This window comes from Lagopus leucura, unplaced genomic scaffold, assembly GCF_019238085.1.
Source record: "Lagopus leucura isolate 7727_CA_CO unplaced genomic scaffold, USGS_WTPT01 Super-Scaffold_1, whole genome shotgun sequence".
Classification (NCBI taxonomy): Eukaryota; Metazoa; Chordata; class Aves; order Galliformes; family Phasianidae; genus Lagopus; species Lagopus leucura.
This window is the reverse complement of record NW_024962250.1, coordinates 11,398,620-11,419,629: the sequence shown is the minus strand read 5'-3', so window position 1 is coordinate 11,419,629 and position 21,010 is coordinate 11,398,620. Positions and strand designations below refer to the sequence as shown.

Sequence of the window (21,010 nt, the reverse complement as noted above, 5' to 3'; positions counted from 1 at the left end):
TTGGCGCAGGCCATGGAGCAGTACCAGGCTGTGCCTGAGGCTGTTCTCTTGCATGCAGACCATGCTGCAAGCTAGTTACATCAGCATCTGCTAAGTGAACTCCCTATGCAACTTTTGTACTGCTCATGGGAACCAGCCCCTAGCAGCCACTCTCCCCTTCCACCATCTTTCCTCCACCAAGCTCACCTTCATTGCCAGACCACACAAGAAAGCGCGTTGCACAAAGCCAGCAGCAGGAAGGTGTGGTACTGCAAGCCTCGAGGTATCCCGCAGCTTTTGTTTTGCAGGAGCTCTTCCAACATGAGTTAGGAAACATCTCTCCCTAACGTTGAGGCATGTCAAGACAACTGACCAAGCAGTGGTTCAGCAGCAACATTCCACCCCCGATTTGGAAGCGAGCTGGAACAGCTTCAGATACAGAGCGCCAAGCCTCCTCCAGAATGCTTGGAGGTGAAGAAAACAAGAGCTGCACCATGAGCAGCAGCAGCAAAGAGGAGTCCCTAAATACAAACACTGGTTGCAAAAGTTTCTGGGGTTGCTGGCTGGATGGTCCCATGAGTCCACGGGCCTGAATGCAACATTAGGATCAGCTGCGTGTACCGTGCTGGCGATCTACATGCTCCTCCCTTGCAAACTGGGACTCCACCTCAGCCACTCTACCACCAAGGCCCACCACCATCAAGCTGGGACGGAGGTCTGGGAAACCTACACCACTCAGCACCTCACCAGAACCCCACCCAAAGCACAGCACGGGCCATCCAGCTGAAGGCACAAGCTACACCAAGAGAGAGTAAGCCAGCAGGGACAGAGGGGGCAAGAGGAGACGGTTGGAGGTTCCCTAAGAGACAGAGGGCTGAAGGCCAGGGCTGGGCACTCACCAGGGCTGACCTTCACACCCCAAGCTAGGTGGCTGACCAGCTGCACCTGCAGGAGTGAAGGAAAGTGCTGAGCACCTGGCAGGTGCCTCACAGAAAGGGAGAGAAACAGCTGCATGGGAGCAGCCTCCTAAAGCCAGCGCCTCGATTTCTGCAAGTAAAACCACTGTCAGTTTCTTGAAAAAACTTGGGGTTTATTGATTTAAACTGCAAACAGTCGTTACAAAAGAGATTCTCTTTTAAATAAACTCACACAAAGAGGAAGAGAAAGCAATGTAGTGAACAGTAACAGGGGGGAAAAAAAAATTACATTCATTATTCTCTTTGTGCCAGTCCCGTTCACCTCGGCAAGGAAAACTCCAAACTTGGATACAGAAACGCAAAGACAAACTGTATTTGGAATGTCTTCAGATAGGCACTTGGAGCTCAAGGCTTTTCTCCTTGAATCTATACAAAAAGAGGAAGAAAAAGGTCTTCCTTCCACACTGCCTCGCACAGAGCTCACATATGTACATTCTGTAGCCCACTTGGCAAGACCCAGGGCAGGGGAAGAGGAGGAGGAAAGGAAAGGCAAAGAAGCACATTAACTCAATTTGCAGTCCAACACAAAAAAAAAAAAAAAGGGAGGGGGGGAAATTCTAAAATAAATAATCCAAACACAGTTTTTTGCATTTTTTTTAAATTAATTTTTCATTTTTTAAAATAAAATAACCAAAAAAAAGTGTAAAGTTACAAAAAATGTCATTGTAGTATAATATATTAAACTGTGGGGGGAAAAAAAAAAAAGGAAAAGACACTTCACAATCTTAAGATTAATATGGAAGATCATAATTTAAACATAAAAGAATATATTCTATGGATTCATCATCCCGATAAATATGAACAAAATTAACAAAAAAGCATAGGTTTCGGCAATAAATACGTTTTGATAAGTTAAATAAGCTTTTTTATATTGTTGTGCAGTGACAAGCAAAATTTGCTCTCCAATTTCTGAAGTTATACAAAATTAAAAACCCAGAAAAAAAAAAAATAATAATAAAAGCTCGGCGTGAGTGCTCTAAGATAGGTCTAAGGTACTCTAGAGCAAAACCATTAAAGCTATGTCTACTGGAACTTTGTTTACACGAACGTGTGTATGTGTGGAATGACTTCCGTCCGCCCCACCCCCTCCGTTTCTTTATTTGTTGTTAAGATGTCACACGAATACACGAGGAACTTTTAGCACCAAAATCGAGTCTCTCCCAGCACAGTCCACCTCTTTTGCTTTCTGCCATCTTTTTCACTCGTTGTCCTCCCAGCCGAAGTCCCGCTCGTGTCACAACCGCTCTGTTCTCAGCTCACCCTCCCCGCAGGCAGGCGGAGGGGCGAGGCGAGGGGCTGGATGTTAACGCTGCCACGTGCCTGCAGCCGGGGGCCCGGGGGGCGGTGCAGGAGGCGGCCAGCGGGGGGAGCCGGGCGCGGGCACGTCCTGCACATCTGGAAGCGCGCAGAGCTGCGGTGCCCTCTGCAGCCGGAGAGGTAATAGAGTCACAGTGAAAGTGTTACAAGGCACTAATTTTGTAAACGTTATTGCTTCTCGTCGTAATTTGGCACTTAAGGTTGGAGCCGATGGGTGCGCGACAGGCAGGTGGACGCGTTAACATCCAGCTGGGGGGGAGTGGGGGAGGGCGGGGGGTCAGCTTAACATCGCCACCGAGGGGGGAGCAGGACGAACCCGCTTAGTCGTCGGAGATGGAGAGTCTGCTGAAGATGGGCAGGCGCCTGGAGGTGTCCAGGATGGGCGAGTCGGAGCCGCTGTGGCTGCTGCTGGAGCTGCTCAGATAGCCCTCCTGGTCGGAGAGAGAGTCCTGAGGGCTGGGCGGCGAGTCGAACATGTGGGGAGACTCAGACATGGGCCTGAACAGGAAGGCGGTGGGGGAGCTCCCGCCGGGCACCGGCACCCCCACGCTGGGGGCGAAGAGGCTGACCAGCTCCTGGCTGGAGAAGGTGAAGGGGTTGCTGGCGCAGTCGGGCAGCGTGGGGGAGCCCAGCAGGTCGTCGGCGCTCAGCATGGGCGGCGGGGTGACGGAGGTGGGGCTGTCCAGCAGCCCGGGGGCAGCGGCGCTGGGGAAGCCGGCGAAGCTGAAGCTGTGCTGCAGGCGGGGTCTGTCGGCGGCGGGGGGCTCCCGGCCGCCCGCCACCGCGCGCCGCTCCTCGGCGTTGTGGATGAAGTGGCAGCGCGGCCCGTAGGGGCAGAAGCCGATGGTGTGGAAGGTGCGGCAGAGCTCGGTCTTGTACTTGGGGTGGCGGGTGAGGCTGCGCAGCTCGTGGATGCCGTGGGCGAACTGGCACTTGTCGCCGTACTTGCAGGCGCCGTTCTCCTCGAAGGGGCGGCACAGCTCCGTCTTGTAGCGGCTGGAGTTCACTTGGCCCCCGGGCTGTTTTTGCTGCAGCAGCCGCTCGCCGCCCTCCGAGAAGGAGCGGTCCCGAAAGCGGCTCTCCCGGGGGCCGAGCGCGGGCGCGGGCTCCCCTTTGAGGCCGCCGAGGAGCTGGCTCTGGTGGAACTTGGCGTTGGGCAGCGTCACCGAGTGCCTCCTAGGGAAGCCGCCGCCGGCCGGGGTGCCCACCGCCTTCCTGTCCAGAAGGCACCCGCCGACCCCTGCGGGGCTGTAGTTCAGCATCTTGCTGCTCTGCGGGGGAAGGGAAGCAAGCGCCGGTCACTCGCACAGCCCGGAGCGGAGGGGCCGCGGCCGTCCCGCAGCGGAAGCCCTCCCCGCGCCCGGCCCCGACGGCCGCCCCTCGCGCAGCGCCCGCTCCGAAAGAAGCGCTGAGCGCGGCCGCGCGGGACGACCGCGCGCTACGATGCACGCCCAGCCCCGGGAGCGTGTGCTGCGCTGCGCTGTGGCGGGGCCTGACCCCACGAGCTGCCCTTGCGCGGCCCGGCTGGAAGCGTTCCTGGCCCCAGCGCTAACGTCGCTCGCGAGCAGAAACCGGGAGGGAAAGGAAAAAGAAAATAAAAACAAAAAAAATGCAAGCACAGCAAAAGGCGCCCTCCCGAAGTTGGGAGAAGCAACGCCCCGACGGCGGCGCTTACCTTGCATAAAACTTCGCTCAAGTCGAAGATGGTGGGCGACACCAGGGCCGTGGACATATTGTCGGGCGAGCGCGGGACGCGGAGGGCAGCGGCACGCGTGGAGGGGTCGCGCTGCGGGAAGGGCTCGGCCTCCGCCCGACTCTGTGCCGCCCCAGCCCTGCCCGGCCCCGCGCCGCCCGCCGCTCGCTGCGCGCCCGGACGATGGCACTTATAGAGTTTCGGCCTTACCCCGGGAGGAGGGGCGGTGGGAGGAAGGGGAGGAGGTGGAGAGGGCGGGGTGAAGAGCGCGGCGGCTGAGTCACCCGCGGGCGGGGCGGTCCCGCAAACTTTTCGAGAGGAAGAAGCGGAGGGGGGGAGGGGGTAAGAAAAAGGAAAAAAAAAAAAAAAAAAAAAAACAAAAAGCCAAGAAAGGGGAAAAAAAAACCCGCGTCCCTGCAAGAACGGCTCCGAGCTGCTCCTTTTCCCCCCTCCCCCTCTCGTGCGTCTCCGCGCGCTCAGCCCGCGGCCATATGCCGGCTGGCTCGCCTCCGCCACGCTTTAAGTTACTAAAACACGGTTTTAGAAGGGTGCGTGGTGGATTCTGCCTTTCGCCCCCCGTGCGCTTCCTTTCCGCAGGGCTCTGGGCTGTAACCCTGCCGAAACACACCGCGACGCCGGTCGCAGGGTGTGGGCACGGCGGACCCTGGGCCACTCCAAGAGCGCGGCGCGGCTCCGGGACGGCACTGCGGGGGGGAGCGGGGCGCAGCCCCAACCAACGGCTGCAGCGCGCGGGGCCGCGCTCTGCCCTCCTGCGGTGTCGGGGAGCGGCCGAAGGTGCCGCGAGCCCCTCCGGCTCTCTTTTTGCACTATTGCCGTTGTTGTTTACATAAGGGGAGCAGTTGGGTTCCTCGAGCTCCCTTCCCTGCCCAGTTCCCCTCGCCCCGGCCGGCTGCGGGCAGTTCGCCGCTCTGGACGCGGTGCCCATTCCCAGGGCTCTCAGGCTCTATAATTAACCACGCGGTAATTGCCGAGTTGGAAACGTCACTGCGGGGACTTTCCGAAGCTCCCGAGAGCCGCCAGCGGTCATCGCTTCGCTGCTGCCCTCCGTAACAGCCCCCCTCTCCCCACTCCCCCCCGTGCGCTGCTTTGGGCCGCCGGGACGGGGGCGGGCGGGAATCGGCGCGGCGCTGCGCTGCCGCCGGGCGGGGCGGGCAACGCGGGAGCTGCGGGGCCACGGGGAGGGGCGGTGGGCGCGGCAGTGGGAGCGCGTTGTTACAGGAGGGCGCGGGGCGAGCAAATGGGTGAGCAGTGCGCTCGGCGTGGCCTGCAGCGTTCCTGCGCCCCGGTCCTGGTGCGCGTCCCGGGCCGCACAGGGATGGAGTTCTCGGCCCGTGCGTACGTTGAACACAGCGATTAAAAACTGCTGTCCCCATCCAGAATGGCTAAAAGCAGGGAGCGAGATGACGAATTGCAAGTGACGTGGTGAGCCGGGAGGGGAACGTTCCCCAAAGTGCGCGCACGGAGCTGTGGGCAGCTGGCACACAGTGCTTGCAGGGTCATACGATCACAGAATCATAGAAGGGCTTGGGCTGAAAGGAACCTTAAAGACCATGCAGCTCCTCTCTGTACCATGGGCAGCGCTGCCACCCACCAGATCAGGTTGCCTAGGACCCCATTCAACCTGGCCTTAGAAGCCACTGGGGACATGGCACCTACAACTGCTGTGCCAGTGCCTCACTGCTCTCTATCGCCTAACCTAGACCTCCCCTCTTTTAGTTTAAAGCCATTCTCCTTTGCCCTTGGGCAGAGCAGAGGGGAGCAATCCCCTCATCTCCTTGCTGGCTGCCTCTGTGTTGATGCAGCCCAGGGTGCAGTTGACCTTCTGGGCTGCAAGCATACACTGCTGGCTCATGCTTTTCATCCATCAGGATCCCCAAGTCCTTCTCAGCGGGGTTGCTCTCAATAAGATCTCCTGATCTGTACATATATATGTAATGCCCCCACCCGAGTGCAATACTTGGCCTTATTGAACCGTATTATGCTCTCATGGGCCAACTTTTCAAGCCATCCAGGTCCCTTTGGATGGCATCTCTTCCTTGTGTTACATCAACTGTACCACTCAACTTGGTGCCATCAGCAAACCTGCTGAGGGTGAGCTTTATCCCACTTTGTAGGCCATCAATAAAGATGACACAAGTGTAAACAGAGTCAAATAAGCCATCTAACAAATACCTGAAAGAAAAGTCCCTGGAGACCTGCTTTGGCTTGTTCCCACTGCAACCTGTTTCTGAGGTTCCAGGCTGGGAATCTGCTGTCACACAGAGATTCACTCCCATGGTTCTGAGGCACCCTACAGGCACCCCGTGTTGTCCCGCAGCCATGCCGCATGCACACGGGACTCAGCACACTCCCTGCCTGCAGTGCTGCTGGGCTCTGAGTGAGCTGGTGCTGGGCAGCCACGGCTCTTACCTAAGGGTACTAATTTTGCTGGCTGTGCACCTGGAGGCACAGAAATGTCTTTCTATAGGCTGTGCTACCCCCCCCCTCCCCAGGGTACCTTTGCAGCACTGTGGCTCTTAAGGTAGAGCAAGTGGCTGTCAGTGGTGCCACGCAAATATTGTGAGCCCTTAATCCTGCAGGCTTTGCACATTTGAGTGACCAAAGCCCATTGTACTAGGATGTCCTCATGCAGAGGACAGCGTTGCTAGCAGGTAACTGGGCTGGCCCTGGGCTGGGTGCCTGTGGGTAGGGCTCTGTGCCCCAGCAGCTCAGGGCTCCGTCAGGCACGAGGGATGGAGACGGCGCATGGCCTCGAGGAAGAGCCACGTGGATGTAGCACCGTGTTGCTGACAAGGTGCTGCAGTGGAAAAAGCAGAGGTGTTCTTCCAGCGGGCGCCTGGTAAAGAAATTGGCTGAGCTCTATTGGCCCAGGTTACAATTTCCAGTGGAAGCGCCAATGTGTTTGCAGATCACAGGACAGCACGCCCACGTCCCGCTGCTCGCCATGACCACCCCCAGCTCCACGCTGCAGCTGAGCTGGGCTGGGGATTACTGCAGTGGGGTGGGATGAAGAGCTGCAGCTTACAGCAGCAGGTCAGGATTCACAACTGCTTTCCTGCTCACAGGCCCAGCATAGCAGTGCAGTAACACAGCAGCATGGTGTGCCTGGCGCCCATGCCAGCTTCCAGTGGGAGCAGCCCTGGCTGCTGAGTTGTTCATCCGACATCAGAATAGACTGTTTCCATGATATTTTTCTCCCCTGAAAGAATGTGCTAGGACTAAATGCTTTCACCTTTATCTTTTCCTTTTTTTTTTTTTTAAGAAAAGGTCTAACACCCCTCAAAGGCCTTCAGGCTTCACCATTGACCTGCTGCATGGTGCTGTGTCCCATGTGTGAGGCTCCTTTCAGACCCACTTCTGGGAGGGGATTCCTAGGGAGCTCCCCTGTTGTCCCCTTTGTAACAAAGGCTCTAGGAAAGGATGGATTTCCTCTCACACAGATTTAGATGCCTAAAAGTTAGGTGTTTAAGCCTAATTAGTTGGCCAGGCTTCTTGCATAGTCAGTGGAGACAAATAGGCACCTCCAGTGTGTGATTCACCTTAGCTATCTGCAGCATTTATCTGAGGGTCTGACTCACTCAGGAGTAAATGAGGAACCGAGTGCCCGCTTCTCTCTGCAACTCTTGGGCAAGTGAGTGACTCGCTTAGGACTGGACAGCTGATCTGTGGCTGCCCCAAACTCAGCCCCATCCCACAGCCTGGCTCTGGGACCCCCACTCCATTTCCTTTAGAGGCCTCATGTCCAGCCCTGCCGAGCAAGGCTTGGTTGCAGCCTGCCAAATCATACTGTCAGCCCCTATCGCCTCATCAGACCGAGTTAAATATTTATAAAGCTGCAGGGGCAGGGTCCATGCCTTGCTACGTGTCTGTGTATTCCTTGGCATAGCAAAGCCCAGCATCCCAACCCCTGTGCGATGTGGGATGGAGACTCTGCGAAAAGCTGCAAGTCCTGACGAAATGCAGCTGGGAGTGCACAGAGTGCTCGTGGACGTTGGGAAATAGGCAGGAATGAATCATAAGAGTCGGGAGAAGCTGCTAATGTGTGGGAAAAAGGCAAATGTGCTACCTCTGCACAAACATATAATAAGGAAGTATGTAATAATAATTATTGTTATTGTAATACGGTCTGGGTGAGCATTTGGGAAAAAGATATCTAATAACTGACAAGCACCACGGCTCGGTTTGTTTTGATCTGAAATTCAAACAATGGTGATGTTTATAAGGTAATAATACACAGGGCACAGAGTGCTGGCACTGCACCAACTATGCACTCCACAAGTCGGGTTTATATAGGTCATGCCAAACAAATAATAGTGTTCTTCAATATAATTACTGATTCATTAAGAGAATGGGAGAGAACGTAATTGAGTCTGTTTGGATTTCAGGGAGGTGTTAGATATGGTAAATTTATACATTTGACCTTGGATTTTGGAGACATTACATGCTCGCCCAGCTCTGCTCCTCTGGAAGGCAGCAGTGACATTCCTGTTGCGGTCCCTGCAGCCGGTGCAGGACACCTCTCGCTCAGCCCTGGCAGCCCCTGGACGTACCTGAGGCTTTTCCCCAAGGAAACACAAAGTGTGGTGGCTCAGCCATGAGTCCAGCATGCCTCATCCCTATTGCCAGCCTTTCTGCTGCTTCCTTGCTCCTGGTCCCACCAGGGAGCAGCTGCATTTTTAGAAGAAGGCTGAGCTGGGGCTTCTAGGAAAACAGGGGCCACGCCAGCCCAGTCCGCAGATGGGGGAAGGGAGCGGCTGTGAGCTGAGACACGTATAAGCAGTGGGGTCTGGAGCCGGAGTGAGGGCATGTCCCAAAACTGCACTGCCCTGGGGCTGACCTCTGCTCTGGAGGGAGCAAAACAGTGAAGGGAGAAACAAAACTGCTGAGCACAAGCAGCATCCAAAGTAAGTGGGAAGGATACGGTGATAATAAGTGAAGGCAGCTTTTTGTGAAGCTAAATCATGCCCCTCTAGTCAGTTGACTTCTTTGAGCTTCTAAAAAAGGCTGATCAGGAAGAAGTAGGGAGCAGAGTAAATACAGCCTTTCAAAAGGGTTTTTGATAAAGACCTTTCCAAGAGTGAAATAAACTTGGCAACCGTGGGATGAAAAGTCCCGTCATGGATTAAAAAGTGGGTCAGAGCTGATAGGAAGGAGAAAATCCATTAGAAGGAAATGGCCAGCAGGGTAAAGAAAGCCTGCAGAGGGGGCCGGTGGGGCCGTGTGTGGAGGGGCGGAGGCAGCTCTTGGAATGGGGTGTCAAAAACAGAGACAGGGAAGAGGGATAACGAGGCAACAATATTAGCTGCCGGCAGAGCATTATTTATTGTAACTTCAAGCATGGCTGGGCAGGGCTGGGAGGCGCTCCAGAAGCTTCTAACTAAACTAGGAAATCAAACCACAATGACGGAGAAAGTTCAGCTTACACAAGTGCCAGTGCAAACCGTTTCAGAATACTGGGCAAGCCTCTTGCTCTGAATTAGAAGTTATCTTGTAGGGGTCAACCGTGGCACGGCACTGATTGCTCAAGCCTTGCTCAAAAAAGGTCAGGACCCCAGATCAGCAGGATGAATCTGTCACCGTATAGCCCGGCTGCACGTTGCAGTCCCTGTGTGCCTGCATTGAAGGGCCGTAGCAGCAGGGCCTAAAGCAGCTTCCTGAGAACAGCCCTGCTGGGTCCGTTTGAAAGCCCACCAAAGGCAGAGTGGGCGAACGGAAATGGGATGGGATCTGCCAATGAGCTCACGCCTGGACCAAGCCTGGCCCAGCTGCCAGCCCACCGTAGTGGCGTGCCTGCCCCGGCTGCGAGCCGGTTTTGGTAGGGCTGGTTGCAGCTGCCCTGTGTCTCCAGCCCCCAGCACCAACAGGCGAGGCCCAGGCTGCATCCCTGAAGCTTACCCAGTGTGGGTGTCCGGCCATCGCAGCGCAGGAATGGCTCTGCTGGGACAGGCGCAGATCCTGGCGGGGTGTGGTTGCACGAGCCCCATGCAACAAGAAACGGAAGGGGAGTGCATTTGTAAATAATTTACTAGAATGACCTACATGCTACCAAGCCTTTGTTCCCTTTTATGCAGTCAGTAGAGAACCACACAGCTTCAGAGAATGAAGTCTGAGGACGAAACGCTGAGAGGTGACACAGAGAAGAGGCATCTGAGCCCTTCCTGCAGAAAGGCACCTGAAGTGCGTTCAGAGTGTACAAGTTTTTCCAAGCTTTGCAGACAAGTGGGAGAGGGGGAGATGTCCCATAGCCCTGTGGAGGGAGCAGGGAGGGGACAGCTTGCTGATGGTGCCTGTCACGTGTTTGGAGCTGCCAGCGCTGCACTGGGGTGGAAACTTGTGCATGGAGCGGGAGAGCTGAGGTGGAGGAATCAAGGCCCGGGCTAACTGCCAGCAAAGAAAAGCAGATCGTGCTCTTCATGAGAACAGAGAAATTGGGCCCGGTGTGTGAGCTGCTTTGGAGAGCTGGCTGGAGATGGGACCCAATGATACCCAGCTGCATGGCAGAGTTTCCTGGACATTGCTAAGACCTGGTGGCCTTGGGGATCGACAGCAGGATGCTTCCTCTTTGAAATCTTTGCCTTCTGTCATGGGATAAGGCGTGGTGCACAAACACAAAACATCGATCACTAGCCACTGGTGGGGCCAAAGAAAGGCCACTGCTCATGCTTGTTGCTACTTTTTTCTTCTTTATGATTATGCTCCGTAAATAATGTGATTACAGGAGAATCTCAGTGTTCAGCTAAGAAAAGTATGCTTTTCTTGCTGGTTATTGCAGAGACAAACCTGAAAATTCTAGAGTGTTGAGCCCAAAGACTGAAGAGTCAGAAGATAAACAAGCACAGAATCCAATGCTACTGATTTTCTAAATTTTTAAATTATATTGTTTAGGCAACTGACAGTATTTTGGAACCCAGCTCTCAAATGTTTGGGATTAGCTGTCCTGGAAAGTCGAGCATGTTGGCTGCCTAGTGCTACTTGGGAATGTCAAAATCCCAGCCCATGGATCTGCTTAGTCTCGCTTCCTCAGAAGCCCAGGACCACCTTCTGGGGCTTGGAGAGCAAAGCTGGTCAAGTTTTTTCTCTGAGCTCTGCTGCACGTGGCAGTCTAGCTGGACAGCCCTGCCAGCAGCAGGAGCTGTGGCCCCCCCGATGGCTACCTGGCTTCCTCTGTGAAGCAGAAGTAGCACTGGCATTTCTTAGCAGGTGAGGATCTTTGTGTCTGCCTTAACTGTTTCACTCAGCACCAACAGCACATGCACAACCTGTGCTTCTTTGCTTTTGGCTGTAGCTTCTCTATGTACAGACTCGCTATCTCTGGGCCTACAGAGATGATTAATGTTTCTCCATTTTTAGACATAATAATAGTAAGAAAAATAACCAGTGGCTTCTGACTCCCACTTGTGCTGCCCCTCAGTGTGTGCATCTCGGCTCTGGGAGCTGAGAAGCTGTACCCACTCGTTGCAGCTGAAGCTGGCTAACCTTAGTGCAGGGATGGGATGTGGGATGGGACTCTTCTCAAGTCCACGTGGCTCAGTCTGTCACTTCTAATGTCACTGATGGATCAAAAACCCACAAATCCACTCTGTGGTAGATGTGACTGTGTCTGTTGTAAATGCAGCTGCTGCAAAACGCAGAAGAGAATTTTTAAGTGCTGCTGAAATGGAGAAAACCCTTTGAGGAGCAGGTGTGGGGCCGGTGGATGGCAAAACCATCCTCAGTGAAACTGCTCAAAAGAGCAAGTCTATTAATGTACCAGGAAAGTGAAGGAACATGTCAGTCTGAGCCTTGCTTCCTGAAGCAGCACAAAGCTTCTCCCAGGAAGTACTGGGGTACAGTGGAAGGAAGTACTGGGGTACTCCAGGAAGTTCTGGAGTACTGTGTCCACGTCTGGAGCCCCCAGTACAAGACAGGGAGCTGTTGGAGAGGGTCCAGAGGAGAGCCACGAAGATGATATGGGTACTGGAGCCTCTCCTATGAAGGCTGAGGGAGCTGGGCTTGTTCAGCCTGGAGAAAAGAAGGCTGTGGGGTGACCTCACTGCAGCCTTTCAATACCTAAAGGGAGCCTACAAAGAAGAGGGGAATCAACTCTTTCAAAGAGTTGATAACTGCAGGACAAGGGGAAATGGTTTTAAGTTGAGGGAGGGAAGATTTAGGTTGGATGTCAGCGGGAAATTCTTTATTATGAGAGTGGTGAGGTGCTGGGACAAGCTGCCCAGAGAGGTTGCGGATGCCCCGTCCCTAAAGGTATTCTGTGAGAGGAAGGAGGGCTGCTGCAGCAACAGAGCGGTGTGGTGGGATGTCAGCCTCAGAGCTGTGCTGCGTGCAGTCCCTGAAGTGTACGTGGGCAGGGCTCGTTTTTCCATCTCTCTTTACTACCAGAAAAAGCAAAGTGCCCCGTGTGTGTGCTTGCTAGACTAGGAAGAGTGTGCACACACGTGTGTGCGTGTGCACAACGCCGAGCACGTGAACAGCGGTTGCAGGGTGTCATGGAGCATGCAGCCCACGCAGGGCTGAGCTGGGCGTGCTGACGGCAGCATGGCTGTGGCAGGCAGGGCTCCTCTGCACGCTGATGAAATGCAGCTGGGCTCAGCAACCGGCTCACTTGGTATAGAAGAGTCTAGAAGGGCTCGTGCCAGCTATAAACAGAGCGATCAGCATACACAGGATGTGGTGAGCAGCTACAGGCGTCCCGTTATTAACTTCACTTTTATTTCAAGGCGATTCACTTCTCTGTTCTGTTTCCCATTTGGGAAGTGAAACCTAAGACCACGGTACCACTTAACAAAAAAAAATTTGGTCGCAGCTCATTTGTTTTTCTACTTTATTCTTTTTTTCTCTTGTAAAGGTTACTCCGCTGTTCCTGTGACGGAATTTATTGAAATTACTGGCAGCGCGCTGACTCTTCACTCTCTGTTTCTCTCCTGAGGAATTATCTCATTTGTGCTCATTGAAGACTGTTGACTCTGAGGGAAGTGTTTACTTGAGGACACCTCGCCTGGAGGAAGGAGCAATGTGGAGAGCGAGCGCTGGTTCCTCCCAGTCACAGTCCAACCAGCCTGTGCTGCTCAGAGGTGCTTTGTAAACATTCATTCATCCTTGCACACACCTCCCACCCCCTGTAAGGTGAGGAAATGTTATTGTCACCTTTCCACAGATGGAAGAAGTGAACACAGAGAGGTGCAGTGACTCATCGGCTGCAGTTGAGGCAGAGCTGGAGCTGCAGAGCCAAGCTCCCAGCCCTGACATTGCCAGGAGTCATGTTCCCACCTGGTGCTGGGACGTGCCAGCCCCATCCACCTGCCGCCCACATGTCCTGGGAGCCATCAGTGCGCATCTCAGCATGTACAGAATGAGATCAGATCACCGTGGCTTACTCCGTGTGCTGGTGTCATCACAGCATGGTGTGCTGTTATGTCACGATGTTATTACGCCTGAAACTAGCACAAGGCTGCTCACAATAACAGGGCAGGCAGCTGAACATGACTGCGTGCTGCTCAACCACATCACACGGTACACACACTGCACCGGGGTGTCGGTCAACTCCACTGCACTGTGAGGACCTGCCTCGATCTGCGTGCTGGGCAGGGCTGGCCCTGGCCCTGTCTCTGTCTCCATCCCTATTCCTGTTTCCCCTTCTCAGCCAGGCCTGCATTAGTGCAGCCCCACACACTTGGTGCAAGTAACTAAGAGGAAACGTAGTTCTGTGAAGCAGTGAAAGGAAAGTATTTGTCTCACCGGTGCAAATGGCTCTCACAGCACACGGTCATAAGGACTGCAGCCCGGTTCTCAGGGGGTGCAGCCTCTTGGGAGTGCTGGGCGCTTGTTGGAAGCCAAGCTGCCCTTGGTGCGAGCGTTCAGCAGAGAGGCACTCGGTGCCTAATGGCAGCTGTACATTCAGGGCTGTATGTTGCCATTACTTGGTGGCACCTATTGCTGTTTACAGTCTTCATCAATATCGCTCCTCTCTCCCACGCAGAATCAAGAACAACAACTAACACCCCCGCTCCTTATCACCTCTGCTTGCTTTCCATGCAGTCTGCACGAGCATGGTTTCACTCCTCCCCAGCTTGGTGCGGGTGAGTTCACATCAGTCTGTTCCACTTTGTGACACAGGTCTGTCTGTCTGTCTGTTCTCAGGTCTGGGCAGGATGCGCTGTGATCAGATTCACCATACCCGAGGGGAGGGTAAAATTTGCTCTACACATCTGTTCATTTTTAAGTAAAACACTTGGTACTTTCTTCTTCTAAATGAAACCTTTGAGGCAGGTCATCCTCATTAAGCTTGCACCTAGCTGCCTCTTGCCTAGCCAGCTGCAAAACCATTCATTGCCACGGTGAAGCCCAAAGAAGGAACCGCTTTGTCATCTGTGGGCTTTGGGACAGTTCAGGAGCCTGGTCCTGCACAGCCAAACACCCGTGAAATTCAAAGCATGAGAAACCAGGGTTTCAGTGGTGCTTAGGAGCATGAAAGATAGATAACTGAGCACCTGGACTGTTTACAGGCCTCCCTGCATCTCATCCTACCTTGGTGTGTGGTTCTGCAGAGCACTGGGACCTTGTAGATGTAGTGGAATGGAGAGGAAGATGGCTCTTTCTCTGGCCGTCTTTCGGGCAGTAGCACCTAGGGCTACAGAGCCGAGGTTCCCTGCCTTCGCCAAGGGTCAGGCTGGAACTGCAGGGTGTGGGGAAGGCAGGCCAGGCCATGAAGGAGATGGAGAACATGGGCCAACGTGCTGGGGAGCCTGGAGTCAGCACCTTTTGTCTGGAGAAACAGAGGGCCCTCTGTAGTGGCACTGGCAGAGTTAATCTCATAGTTAAACTGTTACCGGGCTTTACCTGCTCTTATCCCTGCATGGTGCAAGGGGCAAGGGGCTCAGTAGGTCAACTGGCACTGGGACTTTACAGCAATTAAAGGGACCCAGCCAAGGCCCAGGATTTGACCCATGCTTTTTTGATTAGGTCCCTTTCCACACCATGTCAGTCCTCACAGATGTCATTTGTGCTTCAATGTGGCTTGTGCTAAACAAAGTAGAGCCCTGCAAAGCAGCACACCCGGCCCAAAGCCAGGGTTGCACGGCATAGAATTCACGAGCCACCCTGCAATAACATGCAGAGGGTGCTCACAAGAGCAGCCTCAACGTAACTGATGGGTATGTGGCTGTCAAATCTGTGCAAAACATGGTGCCTGAATGTCAGGTCTCCTAGAAGGGGAAGGCAGCAGTGCCAGCAGTGAGGTTTTGAGAGGTACATAAAACAACTAATTGAGAATCCAGGGCAAACACCCAGGCAGTACCCCGCCTTCTTCTCATAAGAGGCATATAGCCAACACCCCATCACACTGGTAATCAGGGCCCTTGATAATGTGGGGTTTGTTTGCTGCTAATATAGCCATTGTATCTACCCTAGCTGCAGAGCCCTGCTCCTGAGCTGAGGCACCAGGACTGCAAGTTACAGCTCTGCTGGCTGAGAGCTTTCTGAATGGGAGCACAGAGCAATCCTCCCTATCTCTACAGGTTCTAGCTCAGCAATGAGTGCTACACCCATTCATCTGAATGCAGAACTTGCTCTGAAACTAATGATAAGGCCTTAAATGCCATCACAATCACACAGCTCATTTATTTCTCCACTGTCCCACAGTGCTTCCCAGGTGCTGAAATCCTGTTTGCCAAAATCTCCATAGCCTCTGCCGACAAGCCTCATCAACATATCTCTGCGCTGCAGCACCTTCCCAACTGCTGCAGGCAGGGTGCTGCCAGTGGTTGCATTCAGCCACAAGACCCCAGGAGGGTGGTCACTGTGCCTGGCACACAGCTGGGGAACTGAGGCCCCTAAGGGACATGCCATGTCCCCATGCAGACAGGAAGCGTGTGCCAGAGCAGCAGCATCACCTGGTGCCTTTCTTTTTTCACGCATCTGTCCCCTCCTCAAAGCAATTTAGCAGTTTTTTTCGCCTTGATGCCAGTGGCATTACATAAGTGTAAACTGGTTGTGAGATCACGATACGACACGTCGATTATCCAGGGAGGCACAAGGTCATAATCTGCCTGAGGAAGGAGAGGCAGGCTGTGCATACACACAAACACACCTAGGTGGATGTATATAAACACACGTGGGCCCCTGGTGTTCCCATTGCAGATGTGCTGTGCATGGCACGTCTGCCAGGGAAAGCTAACTACTGCTGCCTGTGTTTCTGCATCAGAACCTTTCTGTTTTCCCTTTCGGGCTTGGAGTTACTTCTCTTTTACAAAAATAGCACCACTGGAGGCAGCTTTCCCGATAGGTGGAATAGTTTCCCCTTGAGAAGGAACTGGTGGAAATCCCCTCTCTTGAGACATTTTAACTCTGCCAAAAAATGCACAATGGGAGTGACTGCTTTAACTACCAAGCTGACTTGGATGAGCTAATGGATTTTTCCATCACTAGTGTCTAGTTCCAGGGATTTCCATGAATTGCTGTCAGGACAGAAGAAGGCAACAGATTGCAACTGCGGGATCTGCTGTTTCAGCTCCACTGACACGTCATTCCCTCAGGACACCCAGTGACCTGGTTAATCTAGTTCCTTGCTTCTGACTTCTCCTCGTAAATGATTTATCAACTGGCGTGGATCCCTGTTTGCTTAAGGAGGCGTGTGACGACCTCTCGCAGGCTGGCTGCACAGAGCCACGGCCGCGTTTGGCAGCCGACTGCTGGCCACAGCTCGTGACCCTTGGCTGGGGGAGCAGGGGATGGGCAGCAGAGCCCGGTGGGTGATGTTTATGTGGCTGGCTGGAGGGTGCTGGTGACCAAGCTGCAGGCTCAGCAGTGGGAGCACTCACCTAGGACCTGCCTCGGCCCAATCTGACCCCCGCAGTATGTAGGCACGTTGGGCAGAGGGCTGGCACGGGCTGTGGTTGCCCGCCGTGGGAGCGCCAGCTGCACCAGAGCCATCCTTGTGGTCCCCGTGCTCCACAGGAGAAATAACACCAACTTTGATCCACTGCGTTGTCCACAGCGAGGCAACATCCGTGGGGTGACATCAGTGCCACGTCTGAAGCAGACGCAGCTCTGGAGGTCTTCCTCATGTGCACACATAGGTCAGTATGCGTGTCACCACACACACAGCGCTGAAGTAAGAAAGAGATGGTGCAGATCTGAACTCAATCAGAAGCCAAGGAGAGAGGATGAAAATGACTCCTGCAAGCTTTACATCCTGCCTTTGTACCTGGGCTAAAGGAGCATGGAAAGAGATCAGATATCGCAGATTGGGCACCCTTCTAAAAAACTGTCTATGGGCAACTCCCCGCCTTCCCTCCAGGCCAGTTATTGCCGCTTCCTGCTCTGATTGTTTCAAATCCGGTTATCTGGAGTTATGCCTGTTCTGGCAAATACGGTGCAGCAGAGGGGAGGGACTGTTCCAGCCAGTGCTGTATGCATGCCACAGATCACAGAGATTAGCATGGGAGGAACCGCAGAGATGAGCTGCTTGAGGCAGATAGTGGGAAGCTTACAACAGAGCTGCTTAACAATTACAGTCATGAAACTGTAGGACAAAATCTTTATTTTGGAGACACGAGGCAGCGCTGGGTTTCCAGCTGGCAGGAGGCTGTCTTGTAGGAGCAGCACATGGCAGTAAGGTAAGAAGGAAGCCCACCACAGCCAGCCCTCTCCCTAGCAGCACTGTGTCACACCACCCAAAGGCCACACATCAGCAGGAGGGCTGGGCTACAGCGAAGAACCTGTAGCCACATGCAGACAGAGGCAAGGGTGTGTTACTTTCCACATAAGGGTGGGTCTGGAGCAGCCTGCAGCTTCCTGGGACCTCAGGGGTGGTCGTTCCTCTTAGCCCACAAGGGTGGAAGTTGCAGCTCCTGTTCCCTTTTTCAGGGTCACACCACTTGATTCTGCCTCAGCAGAAACCTCTGTGTTCACACCCAATGTGCTCCCACACTGCACCTCCTACAGCAGACCAACAGCACGGAAGGACAGACAGCTGACGGGCTGTGTGAGGGCTAATCCCTCCTCACCAGGAGCACCATAGCCACTCTGCTGCTCAAATCACAAGCCCATGTCCCCAAGAACAAGTTTAGTCCACGCTGCTCCTCAGATGTCCCATGAGATCCTCATCATAGTAACAGAGCAGAGAGGTAGGATGTGAGAAGAGGCAGAGGCCAGTGAGTTATCTCAAAATCATATTTCTAACCTTTTAATATGTGTGGACTTACCTTTGACATAACTTCAGTCTGAATTCCCAAGCGCTAATAGACTTGTGAGTGGATAACTCAAAGCTCAGGCTTCAAGCCCAAGCTTACTGACTGTTCATACCACCTGTCCCATACGCTGTCTTGCTCTCTGAACAGCAGAGAGGAGCCTGGTCCATGTAGGAATTGTCCTTCCAAGCAGCACAAGTACTCCTGACTCTAACCTCTTGGAACTCAAACACATTTACCAAGGACAGCACAGATGCAAGTGATGCAAGTACAAAACTCCCCAAAAACATTCCCATGTCCCTAGGGCACTGAAACAAGAGCCAGGATTTCTCATTGACCTCCTCCATGGCAGGTGCACAGGTTTAGCAACTACACACTAAAGAGAGCAGCCAGAAACTCTTTGGCAGAGGCCGGGCTGGAACCTGCTTCCTCATAGCCAGCTGCCCAGGTTGCTTAGAATCATAGAATCATGAAGGCTGGAAAAGACCACTAAGATCATCCAGTCCAACTGTCCACCTATGACCAGTGTTGCCCACTAAACCATCTTCCTTAGTACCACAACTACACATTCCTCGAACACGTCCAGGGAACAGCTTCCAAGTGCCTGCCTTTGTTCTGGTCCTGGCAACACAGGGTGATTTTCTGGTCTTTCTTTTGTATATCCGAAAGGGTTTTTAATTTGCATTTTCTACCACAACCAATCACAGATATTTTCATTGAACTGTTCACGCAGAAACCATTTTATTGAGCTGTTCTGGTTTTGGTGTGCTTAAATCATCCAGCTGGCAGAGCAGGCTAGTGCATGACAGAGAAAGAAAAGTCACATACCCCTCTGCTGGGTCTGACTGTAGGAGATCCTACCAGGTCAAGGTTGCAGCTGTGTGTCACGCAGTCATGACATCCAAAGTTACTGTCACTCTTTCAGGAAGACTGGCTCAGAGCTGAGAGGCAGCTGACCATAGTTTCTTATCCAGGTTCCCCGCTGATGAGGCTCAGACTAAATCTACTGGCAAACTCTAACAAGATTGCAAGCAGAAGAACACAGCTATGGATAAATGGAAGTGAGGGGAATAATAGCCTGCTTTTCTTGGACTGGGTCCAATATTCACTAAAGGGATTCCCATGAGCATCAGTAGGATTCAAATCAGAACATAAATTTCTTATAAATTTTCTTCTACTTTATTAAACCATAAAAAAAATCAACCCAGCCTCCCCTCCTTCCCCCAAAAAATCACACACACACAAAATCCAACCTAACAACTATTTTAAGAGCTGTTTCCCCCTTTTCTTAAACATTTATTCTCCTTTCTGCTCTTTCTCAGCAGCAGGAAGGCTGTACTGCTCCTCTGACAGCTCCTTGACCTGACAGCTGCCCACAGTCTGAGCAGTTTGCTTCTGACCGGGTGAGCCAACCCGCTGCGAGCTGCTGCAGCTCAGTGCATGAACACTGGGTGAACGTCCAGCTTGCAGGACAGCTATTCACTAGGTGCCCCAAGAGGACATCCTTCTTGTATTGTGAACTATCCCTGAACTATCAGTTAAAAAGAATGCCACACTTCTGTACCCTATGGATGTCATCTGCCTTCTGTGCGCACACACATTCCACTAGGAGAGGTACTGTAAGTATTGAGGTATTAAAGATGCCAGAGGGGGCCCAGTGGGATTTCAAAAAGGCAGCGGTCCTGACTGCTTTGGATTTCAGTGCAGGTCAGACATGTAAGCTCCAAGCCTTGCCCCTGGGGCACCAGCACCTTTGGAATCTGGTTCCCTCAGCTCCCTCTTTGAATATGGCAGTTAGCTCCCAGGATATTACCAGATGGAAAAAGTAAAGACTATGAGTTCTCAGGAAATACTGAAATTGGGTCAACTAAGTTACATTTAAGTCAATTAGAAAGACAGTCTGTTAACAGCCTGTTAATAGCTGGCTGAGATGGATTCCCATGATTCCCTGGCCAGCATCTCTGCTCACACAAGGAAATATTTATGACTCTTCTCCCTCAAAAGCCTGGTTAACCTCATTTAAAGTAGAGAGCATGAAGATAGATCTATCAACATGAGGGACATTAACTCTCCCTTTTTGTCCCTGCGATTAAAAAAGAAAAGAAGACTTCAAACCTTGAAGTGGGAAGTGAATTACCCAGAGTGGCTGCAGATGGGAGCCATTAAATGCCTGGCTGCGTTTTTTTTAATTGAAACAATACAGCAATTTAGTATACAAATAGCTCTGGCAAAGCACTGCTCTGGTTCTGTGGAAGTTGGCCACCCCACATCCCACGGGTCACACACAGCAGCACAGCCCGGACCTCCTGCTCCCAGCAGAGCCGCCGGCACCCGGGGCGAGGCGCATCCCTGGGCAGAGCACCGCAGCTCCGCCTCGCTTTCCAGACGACTTCAGGAACGCCGGCACGAGTTCCCAGTGGCAGCTCCCGGCCCATTACCCAGTACAGAGCCCAGAGGGAAGCAAGTCCTTACTCCTCCTTTTGGGCAAGGCGACGGGAAAAAACAAACCCAGATGGGTCCCACTGTAATCTTGACTGCCCGCAGGTTTTGGTCCGAGCTCCTGACGTTTTAGGCCTGCCTGTAAGTCCAGCTTTGAGAAGGAAGGCGTTTCTGCTTTTTCAGTTTTCTGACGTGTGAATAATAGGGGTGCCATCTAGAGGCCAAAGCAACTTTCCAGCACATTCCTTCGGACAGGAGTGGCATTGTTAATAACCTCCTCCTCCCACTACCTCCTTACGAAGGAGTTCTGGCTTCTAAATAAAATTGTCACAGTACAAAGCACTTCTCCATCCACATCCCTGCCCACGGCAGGGGGCTGGAACTGGATGATCTTTAACACC

The 21,010-nt window shown here is 53.1% G+C and overlaps 1 protein-coding gene across 1 annotated transcript; it reads right to left on the bottom strand.

Annotated features, from left to right (window-relative positions):
• Positions 1-1,048: 1,048 nt before the first annotated feature.
• Positions 1,049-4,108, bottom strand: ZFP36L1 (ZFP36 ring finger protein like 1). The gene is made up of 2 exons (XM_042864609.1): positions 3,949-4,108; positions 1,049-3,544 (listed from the first exon to the last, which is right to left on the bottom strand). Exons 1-2 carry the CDS (start codon positions 4,003-4,005, stop codon positions 2,594-2,596), a joined length of 1,008 nt encoding a protein of 335 aa, XP_042720543.1. The 5' UTR covers positions 4,006-4,108; the 3' UTR covers positions 1,049-2,593.
• Between the last annotated feature and the right edge of the window lie 16,902 nt (positions 4,109-21,010).